This window comes from Ictalurus punctatus, chromosome 15, assembly GCF_001660625.3.
Source record: "Ictalurus punctatus breed USDA103 chromosome 15, Coco_2.0, whole genome shotgun sequence".
NCBI classification, from domain to species: domain Eukaryota; kingdom Metazoa; phylum Chordata; class Actinopteri; order Siluriformes; family Ictaluridae; genus Ictalurus; species Ictalurus punctatus.
Window position 1 is genome coordinate 16,528,972 of NC_030430.2, and position 26,406 is coordinate 16,555,377.

At 39.2% G+C, this 26,406-nt stretch overlaps 2 protein-coding genes across 2 annotated transcripts; both read left to right on the forward strand.

Annotated features, from left to right (window-relative positions):
- The first annotated feature begins 474 nt into the window (after positions 1-474).
- On the forward strand, positions 475-17,752 carry igsf21b (immunoglobin superfamily, member 21b). Its single transcript, XM_017486464.3, has 10 exons — positions 475-771; positions 8,345-8,457; positions 9,022-9,143; positions 9,235-9,353; positions 10,583-10,698; positions 12,359-12,842; positions 13,353-13,453; positions 16,067-16,259; positions 16,554-16,592; positions 16,724-17,752. Exons 1-10 carry the CDS (start codon positions 711-713, stop codon positions 16,798-16,800), a joined length of 1,425 nt encoding a protein of 474 aa, XP_017341953.1. The 5' UTR covers positions 475-710; the 3' UTR covers positions 16,801-17,752.
- A 1,665-nt stretch (positions 17,753-19,417) lies between these two features.
- dhrs3a (dehydrogenase/reductase (SDR family) member 3a) lies at positions 19,418-25,110 on the forward strand. Its single transcript, XM_017486380.3, has 6 exons — positions 19,418-19,881; positions 22,307-22,450; positions 22,899-23,018; positions 23,912-24,150; positions 24,276-24,401; positions 24,485-25,110. The coding sequence occupies exons 1-6, from the start codon at positions 19,684-19,686 to the stop codon at positions 24,567-24,569; spliced, it is 912 nt and encodes a 303-aa protein (XP_017341869.1). The 5' UTR covers positions 19,418-19,683; the 3' UTR covers positions 24,570-25,110.
- The last annotated feature ends 1,296 nt before the right edge of the window (positions 25,111-26,406 follow it).

The following is a 26,406-nucleotide window of genomic DNA, read 5'->3' on the forward strand; positions in this document are numbered from 1 at the left end:
ACACACAAAGGAAAAACCCCAAGAGAAACCTTCATAGACTTTGTAATGGTTTTAATGGTTATAATGGGAATTGTGTTGGTTTTAATAGGAAATGTAATGGTCCATGAGGGTCTTTACTGGTAATTTGTTCTATTGGTGGCATGTTATGCCTAGTGGATACTATTAAGGACCAATAATGGTAATGGTTTTAATGGTTAGCTGATGGTTTGTTATGGTGTTTGTAGTGGAAACCATTAGAATTTCTGTGATGGTTTCTATTGTTTGTTTTCTTTTCAGCGTTGATCGTTCATAATACTTGGGGTATTGATTCAAAATATTTTCGATGCTACTCTGTTGATTTAAACAACAATCCTAAACCGGGAGATGATTCATTAAGTTTCTTTGTATCAGCTGTATCAAGTGGTTCGATTCACTCCAACGGGTAGTTCAAAAGAATCGATTCATTCAAGTGACTCGTAATGCCCATCACTTGAATTCAGTGAAAGCTGTTTCTGCGCTAATCCCCACCCGATGCACCCACCAGCAGCTCCTATTCACACCAGATCCTCTGACAGGAATACAGAGAAACAGGAACCAAATGAAAATGGATCATTTTGACGACTTGGCAATCAAAAATAGCGCTACTTTAAAACGGGAGTCACGTGCACCATTAGAGGTGTGAATAAAATGGGAACACGATATTTGATGTTTAATTTATTCACACTACAAAAATGAAGCTTGGGCTCACTTTATTCCTGCTTCTGTGCTTCGATTTCATGGATTCAGTGATGGGTAAGTTTCTATAGTCTACTCTGTTTATGCTTGTTTCTTTATCTGTACTTTAGGATATTAGAAAAGGAATAGGAAAAGGGAACTTAAGCTTGAGCTGTTCTGAACTTATGAAAATGTGATCATTTTTTAAAATAAGCAACACTGTCGTGTCGAGATAAGTAAAAGCATAAAAAACGAGTCTTTATATATTGCACCAAATATTATATTATATTATATCATATTATATCATATTATATCATATTATATTATATTATATTATTAAACTTGAAATTTTTTTCTACTGAACATGGAATGGGTTATATATATATATATATATATATATATATATATATATATATATATATATATATATATATATATATATATATTACAGAGATCACATTAAAATGAAATAAGTGAAATAAAACAATTAAATGACTTGTCTTTGTTAAGGGGATTTTAGTCTCTCAAATTCCTTCCATCTCCTAATTACAGTCCCAGCTGCCATCAAGGGATTTCCGGAATCTGTATTATTATGTTATTTGGCTATATAAAATATTATAGATTATTTTATTAAGACAAACTATATCTGGTAGATTTGAAATGCATTTTAGTTGGCTATTCCAGTTATATATCAGTCTAGTGAGACTTAAACTAATTACATTTACAAGTTAAATCTGTATCTTTGGAACATAGTGCTGATACTATAGTCCTTAATGATCCTATATGTATTTGCTGCCTAACTGAGAACTGAGTCATATGCCAGATAATTTGATGAATGGTTATGTAATTTAATGAACAGGATTTTATATTTGAACCTGAGAGCAATGTAGACATGAATCTTTTAAAGATTATTATGTCACTAAATGCCACTATTTCAGATTCTCTGGCCCATATTGTCAAGGTGTGTGTGTGTGTGTGTGTGTGTGTGTGTGTGTGTATGTGTGTGCAACAATGCTTGAAAGACAGTTGTGATTATGCAGTAAATACAGTAGTCTGTGACAGCTTTCTAAAAAGCCTTACGGTAGCAGTAATTCAGTGCTTATCAGCTATGAAATGAACAGACATGTCCTTCAGCTGAATATACTGACTGTACACTATAATTCTACACTACAGACCAAACGTTTAGAATTAGCATTAATTTCAATGTAAATAAATAAATCTGAAAAAATGAATATGAATATGAAATAGGAATTAATAATATTTTCAAGAGGTACCTGACAATAATATCTTAATGGAACAAAACATTGTTTGCCTAAATGAATGGAGCACTCATGTACACCTGAGAAACTGTAATAGCAAAGAACTTTAATTCCTGTATAATACCAGTATAATATTTCTAAATAGCTAGCTACTTGCTGTTGTTATGGTAACATAAGTGGCCACTATTATTAAATTCAGATCCTCCTGAAGCATGATTCATTGAATCAGCTGGACATAATATGTTAGAGATACTGTAGGTCACTGCAAATCAGTGGAATGTATAGTTTATTTATAAGGGAAACCTACCACATGGGTGCACTTAGTAGTTATGTAATTACTGATTATAGCCCTCTATGCTGGAAATCAGTGGAAAGGGTCCACCACAGAACCAGCCCTGAGATATTATCTAGGCCTAAGTGTTGGATTGAAAATTCTCAGGACAGCAGTGACACTGATATGGTAGTGGCCTGGTAATCTATGTGGTGCTGGTACAAGTGTATCAGGTGGACCATGCAGTTGGAATCCTTGAGTGTGTTGCGAATAGTCCACCAACCAATATTTTCCACAAAAAAATATTTATGTAGTCAGAAACTGACACTGATTTATAAAAGCGTGCCTGGAAAAAAATGCGCGATAGTCTCTATAGTAACTATACACTTACAAAGTGGAACAATAGCATATGTTTGTCTGCTAAATTGAGCAGTAATAAGAATACAGTGTTTAAAACGTTGACAGTGCTCCTAAGCTTGATAAACTCATACCAGTACCACGTACAGCATGCTACATTAAGTCCCTCTGTACCTAAAACATTCACTTGTAGTACGTGCTGTAGTGAACCTGATGAGTGTAACTACAAGGTAGGTGGCAACTGAATGTATACATATACAAATGTAAGAAGGCCTTCAGAATTAATTTACCCCAACATTAGTAAGATATTTAAAGCATGAATGTCAAGTATAATACCAAAATAAGAAATCAGGCAGATAGAGGACATGCACTTCAGTTACTGTTCACATCAAACATGTGAATGCAGGAAAAAAATGTGATGTTAGTGACTTTGACTGTGCCATGGTTGTTGATGACAGATGGGTATTTTGGAAGCTGGTGATCTCCTGGGATTTTCATGCACAACAGTCTCTAGAGTTTGCATGAATGCTAGAATGGTAGTAAAAACCATAAATTGCCAATAACATGCAGTTCTGTAGGCGGTCAGAGGTTAGAGGAGATCAGCCAGACTGGTTCTAGCTGACAGGAAGGCTATGGTAACTCTATTAACCACCATGAAGGGCAGAAATATGTCTCAGAACTCACAAAACTTTAAACTTTGAGGCTACAACAGCAGAAGACCACATCATATTCAACTTGTGTCAGCCAAGAACAGGAGGTGAGAGTAGGCAGATGAAGAATAGAAAAATGTCAAAAACCTTCCCAGAAGAGAAAAGTAGACCAACTCCATATTAATGCCGTGGTTTTGGAATGGGAAGTTCAACAAGGCTTAGTGGTTAGCACGTTCGCCTCACACCTCCAGGGTCCGCGGTTCGAGTCCCACCGGTGCCACGTGTGTGCGGAGTTTGCATGTTCTCCCCGTGCTGCGGGGGTTTCATCCGGGTACTCCGGTTTCTTCCCCCAGTCCAAAGACATGCGTGGTAGGCTGACTGGCGTGTCCAAAGTGTCCGTAGTGTATGAATGGGTGTGTGAGTGTGTATGTGATTGTGCCCTGCGATGGCCTGGCACCCTGTCCAGGGTGTACCCCGCCTTGTGCCCGATGCTCCCTGGGATAGACTCCAGGTTTCCACATGACCCTGAAAAGGAGTAAGCAGTAGAAGATGGATGGATGGATTTTCCAACTTCCTTATCAATTGAATAAATTGTACATTGTAAACCAGTAAATGTTTGAGATTATCTAAGTATCAAATAACTTCAAAATTGTGTTAGTAGTGGTAACTGTTCCTCTGTACCAGGATGTATCAGCTGGCAAAGAAGGTCTGCCTTATGTACACAGAAACTAGATAGATGAAGAATGGAAAAAAATGTTGTTTGAGGAATCTCGTTTTTTTTTGCTGCAACATGAATAATATTGAGATGCTGATATTTTTTGTTGTATTTTTTTCTTTTTAAATGAACAATATAGACAATATAAATACAATATATATACACTTTATCACTTATATTCCAAAGTACTTAAATATGCAGTGCAGCCTCAAGGATTAGGAAACAGTGCACTAAAGCATGCTTCAAGATACAGCTAATGCCTCTACATATGGTATGTGCTTTAAATGCATGTTCACTGTTATTTCACTAGAACTCGTTTTCATTTTGGCCTGGGAAAGCTGCAATTACGGGTCATTTCCTGTGTTAGATGCTTTGGTATTTTACATTATTAGGATTACAGGACCTTCTGGCCTCAGTCTTTCAGCTGCATTTGGGGCAGCATACAGAACCACTTGGTTGATGGGAGAGGAGCTTATGGATTAGGCAGAGGGGGGAAAATAATCTGTCCCCAAACGTCACAGTGGATGAGCCAATACGGAGGAAGTGGTAGACTTTGTAGGCCACTGAATTTGTGACAGACAGTACGGCATCATGCATGGATATCTTTTTACCACACGGAGACTGTTTGAATGGTTTTGCACATGGTATTTGTGTCAACTGACTTGATAATATTTCTGCATATGTTATAAGATACATTTTTTATCTGAGTGGAAGCTATCATGCATTGCATTTTAATGGGGTCCATTTTTGCTAATCATATAAAAGTGCAAATGGGTTGTCAGCACTTGGTGCATGCCTCAGGTGAATCTACAAATACATGGGTTTTTTCAGTGTTTTAGAGAATTGTAGCAAACTATGTAAAATAACACGTTTATATTAATGCATTCACTCTAATACGTTATCATTTCTTTAGTAACAACTCATTCACAGTTATGTGCATAGTGGATGCTTCACATAAACCATTAAGGATTTTTTAAGTATTGTTATTTATTGCTACAGTGTCATTTTCTATAAGGAGTCTAACACTTATGGTCTCCAGTGTCTTTCTAACAGACGGTAAGTTTTCCATCATGAGAAATTCTTCAGGATGGAGGATTTTGTGCTTTCCTGTCTCTTGGTAACATGACAAGATGTGTGTGTTGTTTTTTGTCTTATCGTATTTTTGAGAGAGAGAGAGAAAAAAAGGGTGGTGATTTAGCGTTTTATAGCTGCTATAAGTGATAACAGGAAGGAACTCACAGCCATTCCATTAAATTAAATGTAGCTATCAACAGATAAAAGTATGACTGATTAATAAATCAAAAATTTAATTGTTAACTGATTGATGTGGTATAAAACACTATAACAGCATGCCCTGTCATGTTTTATTCCTTTTCCTTTCCCATTAAATATGATAATTACATGTGACCTTGTGGCAGGCTGCAGAAGATCTTTGCAGACATAGGTTTGACATATACAGTAGTACTTGAACCTTTGAAGTTTGTGCACCCTTTAGAATGTCCTAAAAGTAGATAAAGAAAACCCAGTTCAAATGAGACAAAAATATTATACTTGGTCATTTATTTATGAAGGAAAATGATCCAATATTACATATCTGTGAGTGGCAAAAGTATAGGAACCTTTGCTTTCAGTATCTGGTGTGACCCCCTTGTGCAGCAATAACTGCATCTAAACAGTTTCCAACCAATGATCAGTCCTGCACCTCAGCTTGGAGGAATTTTAGCCCATTCCTCAGTACAGTACAGCTTCAACTCTGGGATCTTGGTCAGTTTCCTCACACGAACTGCTTGCTTCAGGTCCTTCCACAACATTTCTTTTGGATTACGTTGAGGACGTTGACTTGGCCATTCCAAAACATTAACTTTATTCTTCTTTAACCATTCTTTGGTATAACGACTTGTTTGCTTAGGGTTGTTGTCTTGCTGCATGACTTTCTCTTGGGATTCATTTCACAGACAGATGTCCTGACAGTTTCCATTCACTGGTATTATTCAGAATTCGTTGTTCCATCAATGATGGCAAGCCATCTCGGCCCAGATGCAGCAAAACAGGCCCAAACCATGATACTACCACCACCATGTTTCACAGATGAGATGAGGTTCTCATGCTGGAATGCACTGTTTCCTTTCTCCACACCTGACACATCATTTAAACCAAAAGGTTCTCATCCATCCACAAAATATTTTCAGGCTTGTCCACATGAACTTTGAAATGCAGATGGGCAGCAAGGTTCTTTTTGGAGAGCATTGGTTTTCTCCTTGCAATCCATGCTGCACACCGTGTTCTCCTGATGGTGGACTCATAAACATTAACATTAGCCAATGTGAGAGCGGCCCTTATTTGCTTAGAAGTTACTCTGGCTTCTTTGTGACCTCGTGGACTATTACACGTCTTGCTCTTGGAGTGATCTTTGTTGGTTGACCACTCCTGGGGAGGTTAACAATCGACTTAAATTTCCTCAATTCGTACACAATGTGACTGACTGTGAATTGGTGGAGTCCAAACTCTTTAGAGATGGTTTTGTAACCTTTTCCAGCCTGATGAACATCAACAACATTTTTTATGAAGTCCTCAGAAATCTGCTTGACACACAAATCGCCATAATACACTTCCACAGACATGTGTTGTGAAGATCAGACTCAGATAGATCCATGTTCTTTAAATAAAACAGGGTGCTCACTCACACCTGACTGTCATCCCATTGATTGAAAACACCTGACTCTAATTTCACCTTCAAATTAACTGCTAATCCACAAACTGCTAATCTACAAACCAGATATGTAATGTTAGCCATTCACAGATATGTAATATTGGATCATTTCCCTAAATAAATAAACGACTAAGTACAATATTTTTGTATCATTTGTCTAATTGGGTTCTCTTTGTCTACTTTTAGGACTTTTATGAAAATCTGATGATATTTTAGGTCATATTTATGCAGTATATAAAAATTTTAAAGGGTTCCCAACATTTCAAGCACCATTGTATGTAGCTTAAAAGCTCATAGAAACTCTTCCTTAACATGGAATTAATGCATAGATAGCAAAATTCTCACCCTTGCTTCAGTTAATAATCAATAATCAATAATTCAATAATCTCTCATGAACATTGTAGATTTGTACCTTACAGCTGTAATCATAAAGACTCTTATTCACGATATGTTCATACTGAGCATTTTTAGTACTTCTTGACTTCACTCTTCTACAGATATAAAGTGTAGTTACTTACCATCCCACAATCCTGTGTCACTCAGTAGAAGATGAGTTCCCTATTGAGTCTGGTTCTTCTCGAGATTTATTGTTCATGTTGTCTCATTGAGACGTTTTCTGCCACTATCACCGCTGGCTTGCACATTAGGGATTTAAATCTACATTTGGATTTCTGGAAAGCTGCTTTGTGACAGTATGTACAGGGTGTCCCTAAAGTCTCCATACATAAGGGAAATTAACACTTTTTAGCAAAATGTCTTCCAAGATTTTTCATACTTAGTTGTATATATATATATATATATATATATATATATATATATATATATATATATATATATATATATATATATATGTGTGTGTGTGTGTGTGTGTGTGTATATATATATATATATATATATATATATATATATATATATATATATATATATATATATACATATACACACACACACACACACACACATATATATTAAAGACAGCCGTTGAGAACAGAAGAATGTGTTGAAATCATTCTCATGCCTGGATCAGGAAGCTGTCGCAAGGTTACGATGGACATGCAGTTACATGCATAACACCAGATGTGTTAACACGAGTTCATCATGAGTGGGAGAGACAACTCCGAGTGTGTTTACAAAGAAATTGCAATCTTGTAGAGGATGTATTGTAAATTTTGCTTAAAAGTGTTCATTTTCCCTATGTATGGAGACTTTTGGACAGTTTGAATAGTTAAAAGTTCTAAACAAACCCAACTGAATTGAAATTTTCATAACACTCACATTAAGATGAGTCATTTCAGCAATAACCTGGAATTCATGTGTCCTATGAAATATTTATGATGAAACATTATTGATAACCAAAGGCATACAGTTTGCAATTATTTTACTCATTTTGTACTAGTAGATAAATATTAGCTTAGCAGCTGAGCCATGCCTTCTGGATTCATACCACATAAAATATTTACTTCATCATTTAGTGGTAGGACCTCTTTCCTTGGCCTGCTCTTGGCCTCACTATAAATTACTTTTCAGTATTTATTTTATCTTTCAGATTTTTTTTTTTGCATTTGTGAAATTGAGAAAGTCCAGCAGAGTGGATAAATATTTAGTGGACATTAATTAGAACAGATGTTCTTAGAAGAGGAGGGTTTGGGGGCTACAGTTTCAGTGTGTGATCTCTATTCTGTCCTGCAGGGTATTTGACAGTCAGTATCGAACCTCTCCCGCCTGTGGTCATGGGAGATACAGTGACTTTGAAGTGCAATTTCAGGACTGACGGCAACCTGAGAGAAATCGTGTGGTTTCGGGTGAGTGAACTCAGAGCTTTCAGCCACCATCATTTATATTAGTTACTTAAAGTGGTAGTCATTTCGTTTTTTGCATAAGTTGTACTGCTCCACTTCTGATACAGTGTGAGATGAATCACCTAAAATATGAAAATTATATTCAGGATTAAAAGATCATGGTTCAGTGGTTCTAGGACAAGCCTTTTTTCATTTTCAGATCGTTTCTCAGGCATGCTGGGCCACAGCCTTGACAGATGAGTTTCTGTGTATGTGCATTCAATTTCAGGGCTGTAGCAGTTTGGCAGAAAGTGTTTTCCCTTTCATGATGTGATGACATTTTTTTTTATTAAAACGCTGCTACTTCATTTGCAGAACACACAGCCGAATTAGTTTTTGTTTTATTAATTCATGCTGAAGCACAAATCATAACTCTTTATCCATTTCACCCAGTTATGTATTCAGTAATTAATGGTGATTTATTTTCTAGCTTCTTTATTTTCTATTTTCTATTATTTAGTGTGATGAAACTTCTCCCACACAGTTATAATGGCCTTCTGTTCTGAATACCAGTTTAATATTTTATAGGTTACAGAAGGTGGTAGCTCTAAGCAGAAAATCTTTACCTATGATGCCATGTACAATACCAATTTCTCTCACATGGAGGACTTTCGCAGAAGAGAAGATCTTGTTTACCAGTCAACTGTTAGGTAAAGATTGCATCCTGTCTCTTGCTTCCCTGTGAGAATCTGCCCTGTTTCTGAAACTGATATTTGAATGAGCTTGTCCTGTCTGATTCAGGTTGCCTGAAGTACAGATGGAAGACAGCGGGCCTTATGAATGCCATGTGGGAATCTACGACAAGGCGTCCAGAGAGAAGGTGGTCTTAGCATCTGGAAGCATAACACTTGCTGTTATGTGTAGGTTTCACTCCTTAAATTGTCCATTATTACATTTGTTATTAGTTTTTAGCTTTTATTGTTGGTTATTATTAATTTTTCTTTTATTTGCAGCCACCCACACAGTTAGCAGTGCCTTAAGCAGCATATAATTGGTTCTCTCCTGTATATACACACTTCCCTTGAACACGTTGGCTTTGACTCTAATTTGGAATGAATCAACAAGATAAAACCTTTTGCTCAAATTGCTATGCAGGTCTGAATGCAGTGCTTGCGTTTTATTTTTAAATCTTGCTGTTATTTTCGCTGGTTTTAGTCTCTTGGGGAACTTGCAGGCTGTTAATCCCACTCTGCTTTCTTGTTTTGTTAATTGAGTGTGTAATTATTGAAAGATAAGCATGCTGTGACAAGCACAGTTTGATATGTTTAGAAACTTCCTCTTATAACTCCTAAGTGAGAATTGCATATTCTTGCTAAATTATACTATATATCAATAGTTAGACACTTTAGCACTATTTTAAAGTGTTCTATAAGTGAATTAGCACATACACTCAGTGACCACTTTATTAGGAAACACATTGCCTGGTCTTTTTTTAATCTTCGACTATTGAGGTTTGTTGAGTCTGTACCCACTGTACCCTCAGTGAGTGGGTACCTCACTGTACCCACTGTAGCCTTTGTCTTTGGCTGACAAAAGTGGAACCCGATGTGGTCTTCTGCTGTTTCTCAAAGTTTGATGTGTCATGCCTTCTGAAATGCTTTTCTGCTCACGCTGTATGTACAGAGTGATTAATTGAGTTACCATACCCTTCCAGTCAGCTTGATCCAGTCTGGTCATTCTTCTCTGACCTCTCTCGTCAACAACATGTTTTCAACCTTGAATATTAACTGAGGCTCTTTACCTGTGCCTGCATCATTGTATGCATTGTTTTGCTGCTACATGATTGGCTGATAATTGCATGAGCATGTGTATAGGTGTTCCTTATAAAATGGTGTTTGTATATTTGAATGGTGCAAATAATGATATTATGGCATTGTGGTAGCTTGCTTACATACACTAATATCTTGATTAGTGATCTGATCACTCTTTGGCTGTAATTAAGTCTGTAATTAGACAATTAGGCAGTAAACATGACTGGTTTTTCCCTTCTAAATTTCTCTAAAGTTTCACTGAACACTAGGATGTTCCAAAGCTGTGTCATTACTCTGTTCCAGATAAACAAATGAACTTTTTTTTCTTCACTTTTTAGCACCTCCGAAATCCATCTCTGTAATCGCAGCCGACCAACCGTCACGATTCAGTCACTATGAAGCTCAAAACTTCACACTCATATGCATTGTGACTGGAGGAAAACCTGCTCCTGTGGTACGCCTCTGATTTATTTTTGACAGAAAATTATAACTCCTCAAACTCCTCAAATGTCATTACTTAACAATTGTATATCCCATTGTAATTTTAAACTGTCCTTTAAGGACAATGCATTACCCAGTGCATTATAGTTTATATCTGATATTCATCTCAGTTGTTAGTAATATAATATTATAGATAATATTATTTTTTTTAAAAATTATCTACATTCACATGCAATAAGGGTTCTCCTGGTGGCATGAGTATGCACAAGAATTTACAAAGACTCATTATTTCATGCTCTTTTTCACCAAAATAACTTAAATAGAATTTGGAAGTTATGTAAAGACAATATTAATGTTAAATATGATTTTTTAAAAATCTTTCTTTAGAGAAACTATCCACCCTTTGGTCTAACATGGCATTCTGTAATTCCTTTCCATGTTGTTCTTCACATCAAATAATATCATTAATTTTATGTTGTTGTTTTTTTAAAAAAAAAAAAAAAAAAAAACCTTATGTAATGATACAAACCTGTTGGCATCGTTAACTGAAGAGCATGTGATTAGGTCCTTGTTTTTAATTGGTCCAATACAGAAATGAATCTTGTCATTTAGCCTTGGTGTGCAAGTTGCTGTAGAGTAGCATCTGTTTGTTTTCTTTGAATTTTCAGTGTACAATATTTTGTTTGTTAGTTACACTGATCTGCTTTGGCGGCGACAGTAGAGGTGATGCTGTGTCAAAGCAGCGCATCTCTAATTGGATAGTGGAAGCAATCTCTATTGCTTATGAGGCGCGCGGTCTCACTACGCCTCTGGGCATAAGAGCTCATTCCACTAGGGGGGTCGCCTCCTCGAAGGCTTTGTCCAAAGTGGTATCCTTACAGGATGTGTGTCCTGCTGCAGGGTGGTCTACGCCACACACATTCATTTGATATTACAGTCTGGATATTCATTCCGCCCCAGGCTCAAGTGTCTTGCAGTGACCCTGGGCTTGGGTCTTTTTGAACCCTCGGCATGATGGAGTAGGTATTCTTGTTCCCATAGTGTTATGCTAAACGCAATGTGGAGTTCCCTTTGAAAGAGAACGTCTGGGTTATGCATGTAACCCTGTTCCCTGAGAAGGGAACGAGACACTGCATAGCTTTGTCATACCAGGGCAGGCCTGTGAATTGCGTCTTTGCGTCAGATAATAAAGCTGACGGCACGGTTCACAGGTGCCATATTTATATCACATGCCGCGCTTAATTGCCACGTCACATGATCACGGCAGGCCTATAAATAGGGCCCCCCATAGTGTTATGCTAAACGCAATGTCTCATTCCCTTCTCAGGGAACAGGGTTACATGCGTAACCCAGATGTTTTGCATGGTCTTTCACAGTGATGTTTGTTGGTAAATGAGACCTTTCAGCTGTACTCATGTTCGACCCAGGTGAATTGAAGAGGGCTTTGGCTGAACGCGCGTAGAACTGACGTCACATGATGTGTCTTGACCCAAATCTCTCTAAAATTTGTGGCAATTTTGAAAAACTGCAAGCTCTTCCGAATATTGCTGAGTTTGCTTGGTTTTGTGTTAATTTCTGCGATGGCAAAATCCTGGAGGGACTGATAAATTCAATGACCTTTGTCAACAATTTCATGTTTTCACACTCTGCCCTTGCTGTCTGTCATCTCTCAGGTGCACTTTAAGAGAGATGGCGAGTTGATCGAGGTACTTCCCTCAGCCCAGCCATCAGAGGCAGCTCGGAAGAGAGGCTTGCACTCGGCCAAACGCAGCAGGCCATTGATTAGCCGAGAACTCGATGACACCAAGCGCCAGAAGTCCCTTTCTCACCTGGAGCCAGATATCGAGCCGCTGAGGTTGGATGGGGCTCGTCATCGCCACAGTCTCACTTCAGGGGCTCTGGGTCAGGGGAGTGCCAGTCCCACTACCGAGGTCATCCCAGAGACGGTGGTGAGCAGAGAGTTTCCACGCTGGGTTCTCAGCTCCAGCCCGCTCTACTACTTCAACCACACACGGACCGAGCTTGTCGACGGCACCATGCAGGTACAGGCTATGCTCACCTGGCACCTGAACCCACAGCTCGATAATGAGGCACTGTTTAGCTGCGAGGTCAAGCACCCAGCTCTCTCCATGCCCATGCAGGCCGAAGTCACGCTCTGTAAGTATGAAGTCACATTAACCAAAATAAAAAGCTTGAATGATATGTCAAACCTGCAGGAAATATGGAAATCTGAGATAGTTATAGCAGTATAAATACCGACAGCATTTGAAAGACGATCGATTGCAAAAGTTCACTTACTGTATCACAGTGCGGATTTCTTCCAGCACTAGTGGCGCTTTCGTGTGTGCTTGTTTCCAAGCTCTAATAACAAAGCCATTACCTTCTGACTGCAACCATGACCTCGCATGAGTAGCTTATAAAAGGCTGGCGCTATGAAATCTGTTTCTCTCTTTACAAATCTTTTTATTTTTTTAAAGAAATCTTTTTTCCATTTCCTTAACCATATAATCGAATCCTTTTCTGAAACTTTAATGTTATATTTAATTTAATTTAATATAATCTTCTTTGAAATTGTAAAAAGGTAACTCGATATGAAGAGAAATTGTATTGACTTGTACATATGAGTATACCCAGCCAGGATGATGTCACTTTTTGCTTTATATTAAGCTGCTCCAAAGGGACCAAAACTCTCCATGACTCCCAGCAGAGTAAAAGTGGGAGACACTGTGCGCATCACTGTGGAGGGATTCGAAGTGGGAATAAAAGGGGTAAGATCATAAGACATGTCCTTCACTTATAGTATACGTTGGAAAAGTCAATCTTTAAGCAGAAATGTGAGCATTGATACAAGTTCTACATAACACAGTTTAAAGAGACCAAACTCAATGCAACTTCCAGCAGCAATGCTGTTTCCTGTAATAATTAATTGATCATTACGGCTAATGTATGTTTTTTCCCTTTCCCTTCATATCTACAATTGACAATGAGAAGTTTTCCTTTGTAATGTAAGTAGTAACTGTAGTATCTTAGTAACTGGTAAACGAAAATTTTGGATATATACAATACTGTGAAAAAAATCTAAGGTCCCTATTTTTTTTTAAATCATAGTACATAGCACAAACTTTGTTATAGATTTTTTTTTATTCTACATTAAGGGGGGTGGGGGCACAGTGGCTTAGTGGTTAGCACGGATTGGGGGTTTGATTCTCGCCTCTGCTCTGTGTGCGTGGAGTTTGCATGCTCACCCTGTGCTTAATGGGTTTCCTGCGGGTACTCCGGTTTCCTCCCTCCAGTCCAAAGACATGCACTGTAGGCTGAGTGGCTTTCCAAATGTCCGTAGTGTGTGAGTGTGTGTGTGATTGTGATTGTGCCCTGTGATGGGTTGGCACCCCGTCCTGGGAGTCCTCATGCCACGAGTTCCCTGGAATAGGCTCCACGCTCCCCCTTGACCCTGTATAGGATAAGCGGTACAGAAAATGGAGGGATGGGCTTCCATGTTATCAAGAAAAAAAGAAAAACAGTTCCAAATATTAGTTTTGTATGTCAGTAAAGAAAGCAGCATATTATGTAAGACAAATAACATACATAAGAAAAAAACATAATGAAGGCTGCTGGGTTTTTGCTGACAGTCAAAGTCTCCAGAAGAACTGTGTCTGGTTCTGCAAGATGCTCAATAAAACTTACCAGCTAAGTTCCTTATACTGTAAAACTGCACAAATTGTACCTGAGACTGCTTTTATTTTTCTAAAGCAAAAGGTCGTCACACTTTGTTTCATTTATTTCTGTTTACTGCTCGTTATAGTATTTTGTAAATGTAAACATGAGGGCTTCCTGATAGCAAATGAGAACTGGCACATATTTACCACTTCATCTAACCCACAAACAGCCATGGAATGATGGTAATGAACTCTGAACACAGAAACACAGCCACAACTCAGCCTTGACATGATTGCGTTTCAGTGCAGAGCTTTCACCTCAGCCCAAAGCTGAAATTGAAAATATGAAATGCCTGCATTCAGACCATTTTTGGCTCTGATTCCAAAAGCCATTAAAACCCAGATTTAGGTTACAACCCTTGTTTCATCTCTGAACTTTGTATAAATACAGAGTGATGGTAGATTTTGTACTCGGTTTTTAGCTATATTTTTCAATACATTTGCAGTAAAATGACAAATCCAGTGTCAAGATTCTTTCATATTCAAGTGTTCAAGTATGTTGCAACCTTGCATTCCACTAGCACAAAAATCCTGGTATTAAAAAAATGATTTCACAAAAAGGTTGTAAACATAAATTGGGGTTTTAATGTTATTTGTAATCTGAGTAAAACAAACAAACAAACAAACAAACAAAAAAACAGTCTAAGACCATCGCATAAGTCCCTGTTAACAGCTGATATACCTTTGTACATTCCAGCTTTATCCTAGTCTCACTGGTGTTTTTAATGTATATCATGGAGCAAAAAAAGAAGAGACTAGGATAGCATATGAGACTAGGATAAAGCTGGAATATATAAAAGTATTTTAGCTGTTTACAGGGTCTGATGCGATAGGTTAGGATGTTTTTTGGCTCATATTCTAAATGACATGAAAAGTAAATAAATAAACATAAAAGTTGTAAATATCAGGCTTGGTGTGCCAGTGGAATGCAAGAGCTGCAACATAAATCAAAAAACCTTGACATTTTGATACGTCAATTGATATGTCATTTTACTGCCAATGTACGAAACATCGAATACAAACGCTAACATCACTCTGTATTATACAAAACTCAAAAACTAGCCTGGAGCAAAAAAAAAAAAAATCAACAAAGTATGAAATTATTATAAAGCTAGATTATACAAAAGTGTGTTAGCTGTTAATTGGGACTGATGTGATGGGCTCAAATGTTTTTGGCTCAGATTCCAAACGTCATTGACTTTTAAATACGATTGTTTACATTAGGGCTAGTTTTGGCCTGAATATGTGGTATATTTGTCATGCATTAATTTGTAGAGGTCGACAGATTGATTGGATTTGCAGATTAATCTTCAGCGATTGCTGGAACTATCGGTTATCTGCAAAAATCAACACTGAGCGGCTGAGAAGGGTCCGCTGTCGTATACAGTACGAGAACGGCCTACAGAGGCGAAATAAAAACCATCACTGACAAATTTTGTTTAGCAATATATTACTTTGTGTGTTATGTTTTCATTCAGTATCAATTTGAAAAACTTTTTAAAAACCAATTTTAATCGGTTGATTAATCGGGTCTCGGCAAGTAATGCCCAACTTAGTTATTAGTATCTGTAAAATCCACTACTGGGTGACCGCTAGTACATAATTAGCTCTTATGAACCTAAACTTGTTGTATGATGTATATTTCTGTGTTTGCATATGGTACAGAATGAGGTATTTCCAGAGCCCCTGTTCACATGGAAACGTGTTGGTGGGCTACTGCTGGATGGCAGTGATGAGAGGGAAGGCAAGGTTCTGGTTCTTGAGAGAGTACCTGCAGAGCTCAATGGCTCCATGTACCGCTGCACTGCTGAGAATCCACTAGGTTCTATCAACACACACACACGCCTCATAGTGTATGGTTAGTATAAACCATTCACTCACTCACGCACACACATGCACACAGACACTCCCATACTGTTCAGTCAGAATCAAACACAATGATTTATCATTACCAAAACACACACCTTATAGTCTCAGTGAATAACAGATACACTCAGAATCTAGTTCTAGTACATTGATACATAACTACGAGACATTGCGCATACTGTGCTTTGTGTATGCCTTGTGTATTTGGCTTTGAATATTTGGTCAACACCTGTAATCCTCCACTCAGAATTGTTTCACACTTTGTTTTGTTTTTTTGTTTGAATAGAGAATCCAAGAATAAAGAAGGAGACACTACACTTAAATGGTAAGGCCTTAGGTGAAGCTATGAACCTAATATTTGAGCAATACTGAATAAAATTGCATTAGATGCTATTGTGGGATCAAACACAGTGCTTAAACAGTGTTATCTCTTCATGACTGTGTTCTGGCCTGTAGTTGCTGACTCGACTGGACTTGTACCGGGACCCACACTCACCACACTGCTGCTATCACTGATCCTGGAGTTTACATGAACAAACACAGACGAGACTCGCATCTTTCCTCTCCCGGACATCTTCTGTTCACCTAAAAGACTTAATGCAGACTGTGTGAGCCACGGTCTTGCTCCCGAATGAAAAACTGTGCATGTGAGCTACAGTGTATGAAAGTGCATAATTACCACACGCTTGCCATCTAGTCCATTATCAAATGGACTTGACATCAGTGTCACCTGCAAGATCTGACCTGTAGATGGCAGTAGAGACTTCTAGACACACAAATGACAAGTTTGGTCAGTTCTGTTATGTCTTAGAGAAGTTGATTGTACTCTTATTAAAAAGGGGGGTTAGCTGGATCGTGTAATAGCTAAAGCGTGTGAATAAGGAAGACACCGTGTTGTAGGGATTTACAAAGAACCTTTACAGGTTTCCCTATATTCTAAAAAATGATAGATTTAACCTTTCAAGTGTGTAGTAAAACCACCCTGCTATTGTCTGTCACACAGTTTTCTACACAATTGTCTAACCTTGTAAAAAAATTAATGAATAACACACACACACACACACACACACACACACACACACACACACACACACACACACACACACACACACATTTTTCCTTGGGAAAGGGGACTCTGTCTCTTCTACAACCGGGGTTCTCAAACGTTTTACACCCAGGGATCCTTTTAACTGTATATAAATAATGCTGTTCCTTGGATCTAATAATAAATTCCACAGACCCCCTCAACACAGATTTATTTCATGAACATAATCCAACTCTTCAAATGTTAGGCTAATTATAGCTCATAGAACTTTTTATTCTCGAACTTTCCACTGACAGAACACATTATTTCACATCAGTTCACATTATTTGTTATTCATAGGAGACTTGTTTTTGAGTTACTGAGGTTTGGATTAAACCTGTTTATTTTATGTGACCAGTCAAACCAGTTAATAATGATAAGAACTCAGTAATAAATATAACTTTGATAAGAGTGGGTTGTCATTTCCACTACTACTGTATAACAGATTTTTTTTTAAAGTCACTGGTTATGCTTTATGGACCGCACTTTGAGAACCACTGTTCTACATAGAAGATATTTAAGAGATATTTGTGGAACCTGAAGAGCCCTGGGTAGCACTGTAGTGCAGTGGATAGCAATGCTGCCTCATAGCCCCAGGGTGGAGTTTCTGTGCATATTCTTCATGTGTCCTCATGAGTTTCCTCCCTCTTTCCGAAGACATGCCAGTACTGCTACGCTCCATTACCCCTAGGTGTGAATGAGTGTGTGACTCTTCCTATGATCCATTCTCTCTCTCACTCTCTCTCTCTCTCTCTCTCTCTCTGTATGGGGTCATGTGATAAACTGATGTGCGTGCCATCCAGGCACGCACATACTGTTCCCAGTATAGCCTACATACTGTATAGCCAGTATAGCCTACATAGACTACGCACATACTGTTCCCAGTATAGCCTCCAGATCCACATTAACCCTGGCCCGGATAAAGCAGTTACTGATGATGAGTGAATGAATGTCTGAAGAGCCTTTAGTGTGCTAGATGGAACCATTACGTATTTAGCACAAGCACATAGAAACAAAACTCAATTACAGAAAACATAATACATCTTCAGTTGCATCTCTGGGGAACCCTTAAAGGTTATATGTAGAACTCTACAGCAGATTTCCCATCTGAAGTCATTCTCTACACTCTTAAAAATAAAGGCTCCAATTAGAATCAAAAAGAGGTTTTCAGTCTGATGCCATAGGAGAACCCTTTTATGTTGCACAATGAACACAGAAATTGTTCTTCGCAGCAGCGCCACAAGGAACCATGTTATCATAAGTTCTCTAAAAAACCCTTAGTTAGTGCTTTAAGGAAACAATGCTTTGTTCTAAGGAGAACCTTTTCCAGTCCCACAGAGAACCTTATATGGTTCACTTTAACCTGTTAATGGATGATACCTTGAAGAACCAATACATGAGTCTGAAGAACCTGTAATGAAACATAAACAACTTCTTTAATCTCCAAAGAACCATATAGCTCAACTCAAGAAGCATATACAATGAAAAATGGTTCTTGAGAAGAAGAAGGTTCTACGCAGAGCCTATGGTGCTGTAGGTTATTCGGACCATTATTTTAAAGAACGTAAAGGAATTCTTTCAGGAAGAACTTTTAGATGGCTCTTATGTATGTGTCTATGTGGTTACAGCCTATAATAAAGCAAGAGATATAGCTTAGGGGAGCTGCTTCTAAAGAACTGAAAGTTTGAAATGAGGAAGAAATAAATAAATAAATCAAAAGCCTTGAAATCATCAACATCTCAAATGTTTGTATTTGAACCTACAATTATGTGTATTTGAAGGAGTTAATGCAGGTAGCCTAGCTCGTGTTTCAGTTACTGATCCAACAAGGGGGAGAAGAAGAAGAAGAAAAAAAAAAAACCCCAATAAATAAATGATTTCACATCACTTTCCAGTGATGGAGTGTGTTCAATTTCCAGAACCAAGTGTAAAATCAAGATGATCGCTGTGGGGAAAAACAAGTCACGATGACCTCTGAAAGTATGAGGCGTCCTCCATGGAGTGACTCCATCAGCCAAAGTGTGCTCTGATGCTGAGGCGGTACATAAGAGCACCGTCCCACTTCTCTCACTTATCAGTGCGTCAGGCTCGTAACGCGGACTCAGTGCGCGTCAGTCAGAGAAACACTTCACTCACACGAGTTTCAGCGCGACTGGGACACCTGGCTCATGCGTTAACTCCATACCGGAGGGCTGTTTTATTTTATTATTATTATTATTATTGTTTATTTATTGAGATTTCCTGAGATTGCCTCCAGGAACGAGAGATCCGCTGACAGATGACGAGTTCCAAACACGTTTAACCATACTGTCGGACATTCCTCTCGATCAGAATGATGGATCTGAAGTTGTTGTGCTGCGCGGTGCTTTTCCCTATCCAAATCTTCCTGTGCGTCCTGAAAGCCGCGGCGCGTTTGCTGATGCCGCAGAAGCGCAAAGATCTCGGCGTGGATGTGGTGCTCATCACCGGAGGAGGCAGAGGAATCGGACGCCACTTGGCCAAAGAATTCGCCAAACAAGGAGCCAAAAAGGTACTAAAGTCTGCTCACAGGGTACAAAAGGGGTGCTTTTTAGAGGAGAGAGCGCATGCGCCTTCTGCAGGTAATTCTTGGTGGGATCAAAGTTTTGGGGAACAGAAAGCTGAAAGAGATTTGAATCTGGCGTTTTAATCTGACATACAGATCATATCTGTCTCCATTCTGGAACAGCCCTGTCTGTATAATGCATGTAATATTAGGTTTGGGAACGTGCCAGATCTTGCACTGAATAAGTGCATAACCCTTGAATGTTCAACACTGTGAAACTACTGGAGTAAATGGTTCATAATTCATTTCCCCTGTTGACCGGTTCCTTAGAGTATGGGGTAAACCATGCACAAAATGTCTCCACATATCCTCAAAGTTTGCATCTATGCTATACTTTCTCCACGTGATGGGATTAGTTCATGTGTCTAGACTCTAGTCATAGCACTTGGATTCAAATGAATGCAGACTCGGTTGTGTTTCATGTGCCTCCTCAGATTCTCCTCTGCGGGCACACAAACACAGGTGTTTCCTAAGCCTTTCTGTCTTTACAAATGCCCCACAATGGAGTGCTGACAGGCAAGACTGACTGTTTTGTTGCATTTAAATGATCTGTGACTTTTTAACCTTCTCCCTCATAACTTCCCTGCACTACACACACACACAAAAACCTTACAGTGAACCAAAAGTTCACCAAAGTTCAACGCATCATGGCTATGATTTTCTTGGCAGTGCAGTCAAAAATCCAACCTTGAGAACAATCTTTTATAAGTTCAGAGAGAACCTTAAAGGAACCTTACAGAAGGATATCTGATATGATTTAGGTGCGAGGATGTTTTTCGATGAGATTGAGTGACAGGAATAACTGTTGTAGTTTACGAGACTATGCGTGTGAGCCAAGGTGAGCGTACGTGAGGAGATCATGCTCATGAGTGTAGGCGTGTACATCTGTGTGTGGGTGTGTGAATGGATCACATGCAGGTGGTGTAGTAGGCAAAAAGCACCTTACAGATTGGTTATTACAGCCAAGTTCATTGGTAGGTCAGCCAGTTTTAGTGGAGTAGGGCTGGTGATGTCATCAGTGTTATTGTGCAGGCTGCAGAAAGACTCAAACTGAAAGCCACAGGAATAGAGCTGTCTGTGTGTGTGTGTGTGTGTGTGTGTGTTTGTGTGTGTGTGTGTGTGTGTGTAATCCAAACAAAGCAGGCATACACATGTCAGGACAGCCATTCCTGTGATAAGTGTATCTGCTGTCCTGAAACTGATAAACTGGAACACATAAAAAAAAAAAAAATAATTTTAGACTCATAGAATCATTGATTTGATCCCTGAAAAGATTCTTAATGTACACTCAATCATTTCCTGTTTGACTCACACATCAAAAGCAAATGTGTGAACTCATACGACTACGAAGCTGATTCATCAAATCAGTTTTTGCATTGATGTGAAAGGAGCGAGAAAGAGAGAGAAACAAACTTGGGCATGTATCTACAAAGTAGAATTCCCATAAGGAAGCTGTAGAGTATGTAAATGGTGTCGTGTTGAGGTAAAAGCACAGAGGCAGAAGCTCCATGGCCCCAGTCTGACCCCAGCAACACTGCTCCTCTGCTGAACTTTTACTGATAATGGAACGCTGTCTCTGTGTGTGTGTGTGTGTGTTGATTGCGACACTGATTAGGCACGAGTCAGGAGGCTTGCCGTTCATCTGAGAGCCCACACCTGTTTCCTACTGATCCAAGTACTCTCTCTGCCTCTCGATTTCTGTCGTTCTCTTTTTCTCTTCTCCCTCGCTGAGATATTAAGCAGACAAGAATTCATCAGGCGACTGAGCCACATAATGCCTTTGAACGTGTGTGTTTGTGTATGAGTGAGAGAGATGAAGATGGACGGGCCGAGAGAGGAGGACTCATTCTTCTGTTACCTTTCTCTGACCCCCTCCCTGAATGACACATCTAATAGCCAGTGAGTGGAGCAGCCCCCGCGGGCCGACCCCGTCTGCTATCACTCTCACTGGCTCTCCTACAGAAAGATACAGGAATACATCATCAACTTTTCCCCCAAAGGAACTTCAGCTCGTTGTTTGTGTAATGATTTTTGGCGATCACAGGGATTGTTGTATGTTCTGGGTTGTGTTAAAGGGATACTTTAGTGTTCCTCGACCTTACGTCTGCGGATCACTTCTGTACTGTATGTGCAATTTCCACAATGTAATAAGAAAAGAACGGAAAACCCTGTTGATGCAAAATTTGTGTTGTATAATTACATATCATAAATGCTTATTGACAGTTCAATAACTTCCAGTAATAGGTTGTGATTCAACAGGAAGTGTGTTGAAATCCTTGTCTGCGGTAATCACATTTGGTGGATAACGATAAGGACGAGAAAAGCTTGAGTAGGTTTTGGATGCTCAGTTCTGATATTGATTTTCCTTCAGATAATTCTTTGGGGCCGTACGGAGAAGTGCCTACGAGAGACGTGCGAGGAGATCTCCATGACGGGGACAGAATGCCACTACTTTGTGTGTGATGTGGGAAATAGGGAGGAGGTGTACGAACAGGCCAAGGTGGTGAGGGAAAAGGTAACGTAAAACACACCATGTTTGCACTGCTCACTTCACCTCCAAGGAGTGGAATGTTATTGCAGTGAATGAAAAGGCGATGCCTTATGGCACATGATGTCCATCAACATTAGATTAAAGGCATTCAATTACAACAGCAAAACACCTGAAGGCAGATTTAGTGAACAAGAAAGTCTCTCATTTTGCACTGTAATAAAACTGAAGGAAGGGTTTGTTGCATAGGCTGAAATTTATAGACGGAGCTGTTGACAGGAAAATGAGTAACACAACTGACCTTAAAAATGTTTTAAAGCTGAGTTGGCTTCAAAAACCCAAATTTGTCATCAGACAGAGTATGGAAAGGAAATGTCTTGAATGATAAATGTGCACACGCTAAGAAATGTATACACAAAGTAACAAATATCTCTGGGGAGATCAATAAACTGGAAAGTTTCTGCTTCTTTAAAAGGTTGGGGATGTGACTATTCTGGTGAACAATGCAGCGGTGGTTCATGGGAAAAGTCTGATGAACAGTGACGACGATGCTCTTCTAAAAACACAGCACATCAACACACTTGGGCAGTTCTGGGTAAGCAAAAGGACAAACACCAGTGTTCAAGCTCATTCTGTTCTCTTGAGCATATGCAACAGTATTATCCCACAGTAACCTTCTACTGAACCCAACAATTGCACATGGGCTTCTTTGCGGATTTCAAAACATCTCATACTTATTTAAACACTTTCCAATCGTTTGGCTTGCTATCTGTTTTGGAATATTCCCCTCATAATTAATCAATGTTATTGCCAAGAAGAGGAAAAAATACTGTTTTAAACATCGCATTCCTCATATGAAACAATCAAGAGGCTCTTATAGAGAAGTTCGGAAACAACAAACCCAGTCATGATAACTGGCTGCTCTTCAAAAAACGTCCCAGAGCTGCATTTCCAATAAAACACTGAGTGAAGTTGAAACTGCATTACAGGAATGTCCAGAGCAAATCTGGATGATTCTATCAGTCCAGCATTTGTCTGCATTGCTCGGAACAAATTTATAGGCGACGCTAATCAGAGGTGACGTTCATATGTTTTAGATATACGTTAAGTAACCACTGCCGAAGGTGGTAGTTAATTTGTTGAGCTCCTAATTCAAAACACATGAAGGGGTTGAAAGAGGGGCCTTTGATATGTTGGGGCATGGCAAGGCCAGTGGACAGATGTAATAATAGTAGTTCGCAATCTATTAATCCTTTGACTTGAGATCAAACGGCAAACGTGGGCCAAAATTCAAACATCTGCTAAATGAATCAGTTTAGCAGGCTGCGTGATTTTCGGGACTTACTGAATCCCATAGCGTCGCTATAATCCTCACCGTATTGTGCTGAAGTCTTTCTTTTTCATTATTGGAAATTCCTCAAGCTATCTATAGGAACAGTCTGAAGAAGCTGAATAATGCAAAATGGGTCTCGTCTCTTTTCCCTACAGACCACAAAAGCTTTCTTGCCTCGCATGCTGGAGCTGCGCCATGGCCACGTGGTATGCATCAACTCCATCCTCTCTCTCTCATCCATCCCTGGGGCCATCGACTACTGCACATCCAAAGCATCATCTTACGCCTTCATGGAGAGTCTCACTCTGGGCTTGCTGGACTGTCCAGGAGTGGACTGCACCACCATACTTCCCTTCCACACAGACACGGAGATGTTTCAGGGCATGCGAGTCAGGTACTGTAGTGTGACCTGGCCAATGGTGCAAATAGAAATTAAATTATTTCATTAATATCAGAATTCCCATCCCCATCCCATCCCATGTTCTCTCTGGTCAAATCATTCTCTATTATCTTTGGCAGGTTCCCTCAGCTGTTTCCTCCTCTGAATCCTGAAATGGTGGCATACAAGACTGTAGATGCAGTCAGGACTAACACTGCATTCGTTGTGCTGCCATGGACCATGCACTTTCTCGTCATCCTCAAGAGGTCAGTTTTCTAACAGTGCTGTTGAAAAAAAAATGACTCTCCATGTACATACTTGACTTTCTTTCTTCTTTTTTTTGCCACAGCATCTTGCCACAGGGTGCTCTGGAGGAAATCCACAAGTTTTCAGGAAGCTACACGTGCATGAACACATTCAAGGGACGGACTTAAATAAGTAACTGCAGGGAAGGATGGAATGTGAAAAATCCTTTAATCAAACTGAGTGCAAAAGCACCGTGTCCCTGGAACAGCAAACAAGTTGTAGCAAAGGACTTCAGGATCATGGGGGTCGGTGTATCATGGTGGCTTGTTTATCCAGCATAAATATCACAATGGATGTAATTCATCATGAAGTCGTGATTTGTACTTGCGTCTGCTGGAAATATTGACGTTAGTCTAAAAGACTCACAGGCTTGCTGACGAGCTTGCACCATGAGCTCGGTGGGAATACAGACTGCATAACTGATCGATTTTCTGAAAGAAAAAGTTCTGGAAACGTCTGAAGACTTCAAGTACAATTACACACAGATGCCATGGATTTAGTGAAAGTTGTAGAATATTACTAATTTCACATGCTTTTTAGGTAACTCGATGCAAGTTCCTTCTCCAGCATGTTGTAAATAAATCCAGCGTATCTATCTCAACATTACTGTCAACACTAAATAAACAGTATTTGATAATAAAATAACGCGAGTGAGCAATATTTTGTGTGGATTCATTCGGGTTAGAAACGTACGTTCCTGGCAGCGAGCATGTTCTTTCTGGGCCAAAACTCACAGGCATTTCATGGTCAGCATTCCTGCACCGCAGGCTGGCCAAATTTAAGCTCATGGCGCTCATGGCAGAGTTGTCAAACACAGTGTGTTCTTAACTGGAAAGCACGCTGCAAAGGGTCGGCCACTGGAGGGCTAACGGATGCCTTTCTGTGGGTTTATTCAAATTATCTTGGCTCACCTTCAACATTTTAAGCTTTGTCAAACGTGTTGCTCGAAATGAGCTACATAAAAATCCCCCTGACTTATTTGGGCTTGTAGAACTGTTAAAATATTTCCCTAATTATATGTCAACTATTACACAGAAGTACCTTACAACACATTCATGTAAATTAGTTTTAAGCACTGAGGCTGAATTTCTCTTTCCAGACTGTAATGACTTCTGAACAATCGATTAGAAACCGTCAGTATAAGTCCATAAAAGTGAAGATTTCAGTGCTATCGGTTTTTGGCAGGTTTTTCCAACCAGTGTGACACAAAATCGAAGCGAGCGCTTCCACTCAAAACCTTGGATCTTCATACAGCCACTATTGCCAGTGGAAGTTTTTCATGTGGGATCATGACATATCACTGTGTCATGGGCTGCACGTGTGTTGGAGAAGTCAGCTCAAATCTCAGAGGGCGAGTTCAGAGCAAGGTTAGCCAAATAGGAGATTAATGTGAGGAGGCTGTTGGATGGACAGTTCACCCGGTGATGAACTCTGTCAAGGGAATAGAAGGGCTTCACGAAAGCCAACACAGGTGGAAAAGACGGAACATATCGGCTGTTCAGAGGCACTGCAGGGGCACGTCACACTTCATAACCCTGTTACAGTACATAGCCTGGATACGGTTACATATTAGTCCCAGACATAAACTGTGTGTATGGTTATGTACTTGTTGCTACATTCATCAGATGACTCTGGTATTAATTTAACATTTAAACTTCTTTTCATTTCATTTAAACTTAATTTTCCCTAGAATACTATTGCTGTGAATTAAAAGCATTCTTGGGTCTTGCTGAGGTTTAAAATGTTTTCGTTGGAACTGATCAAAATACCAGTTCAATTTCTTGAACACATTCTTCCACTCAAAACACATCAAAAAATCTCAGATTAAGTCGATGTGTCAGGTGAAACCTGGAAATCAAGTGGAACACTGACAGATGGCTGGACAATCCACAACGTATGCTGTGAAAACTTTTTTCATTTGGCTCATAATATAATATCGTTTAACTTTTAGATAGATTATCCTGG

Bases quoted from the DNA above. Each gene is read 5' to 3' on its own strand.
- igsf21b (XM_017486464.3), top strand. From the start codon at position 711: ATGAAGCTTGGGCTCACTTTATTCCTGCTTCTGTGCTTCGATTTCATG. The intron at 8,458-9,021 runs GTGAGTGAACTC...AATATTTTATAG, and splicing joins GAGAAATCGTGTGGTTTCGG to GTTACAGAAGGTGGTAGCTC. The intron at 16,260-16,553 runs GTTAGTATAAAC...TTGTTTGAATAG, and splicing joins CACACGCCTCATAGTGTATG to AGAATCCAAGAATAAAGAAG.
- dhrs3a (XM_017486380.3), top strand. From the start codon at position 19,684: ATGATGGATCTGAAGTTGTTGTGCTGCGCGGTGCTTTTCCCTATCCAA. The intron at 22,451-22,898 runs GTAACGTAAAAC...CTTCTTTAAAAG, and splicing joins CCAAGGTGGTGAGGGAAAAG to GTTGGGGATGTGACTATTCT. The intron at 23,019-23,911 runs GTAAGCAAAAGG...TTTTCCCTACAG, and splicing joins ACACACTTGGGCAGTTCTGG to ACCACAAAAGCTTTCTTGCC.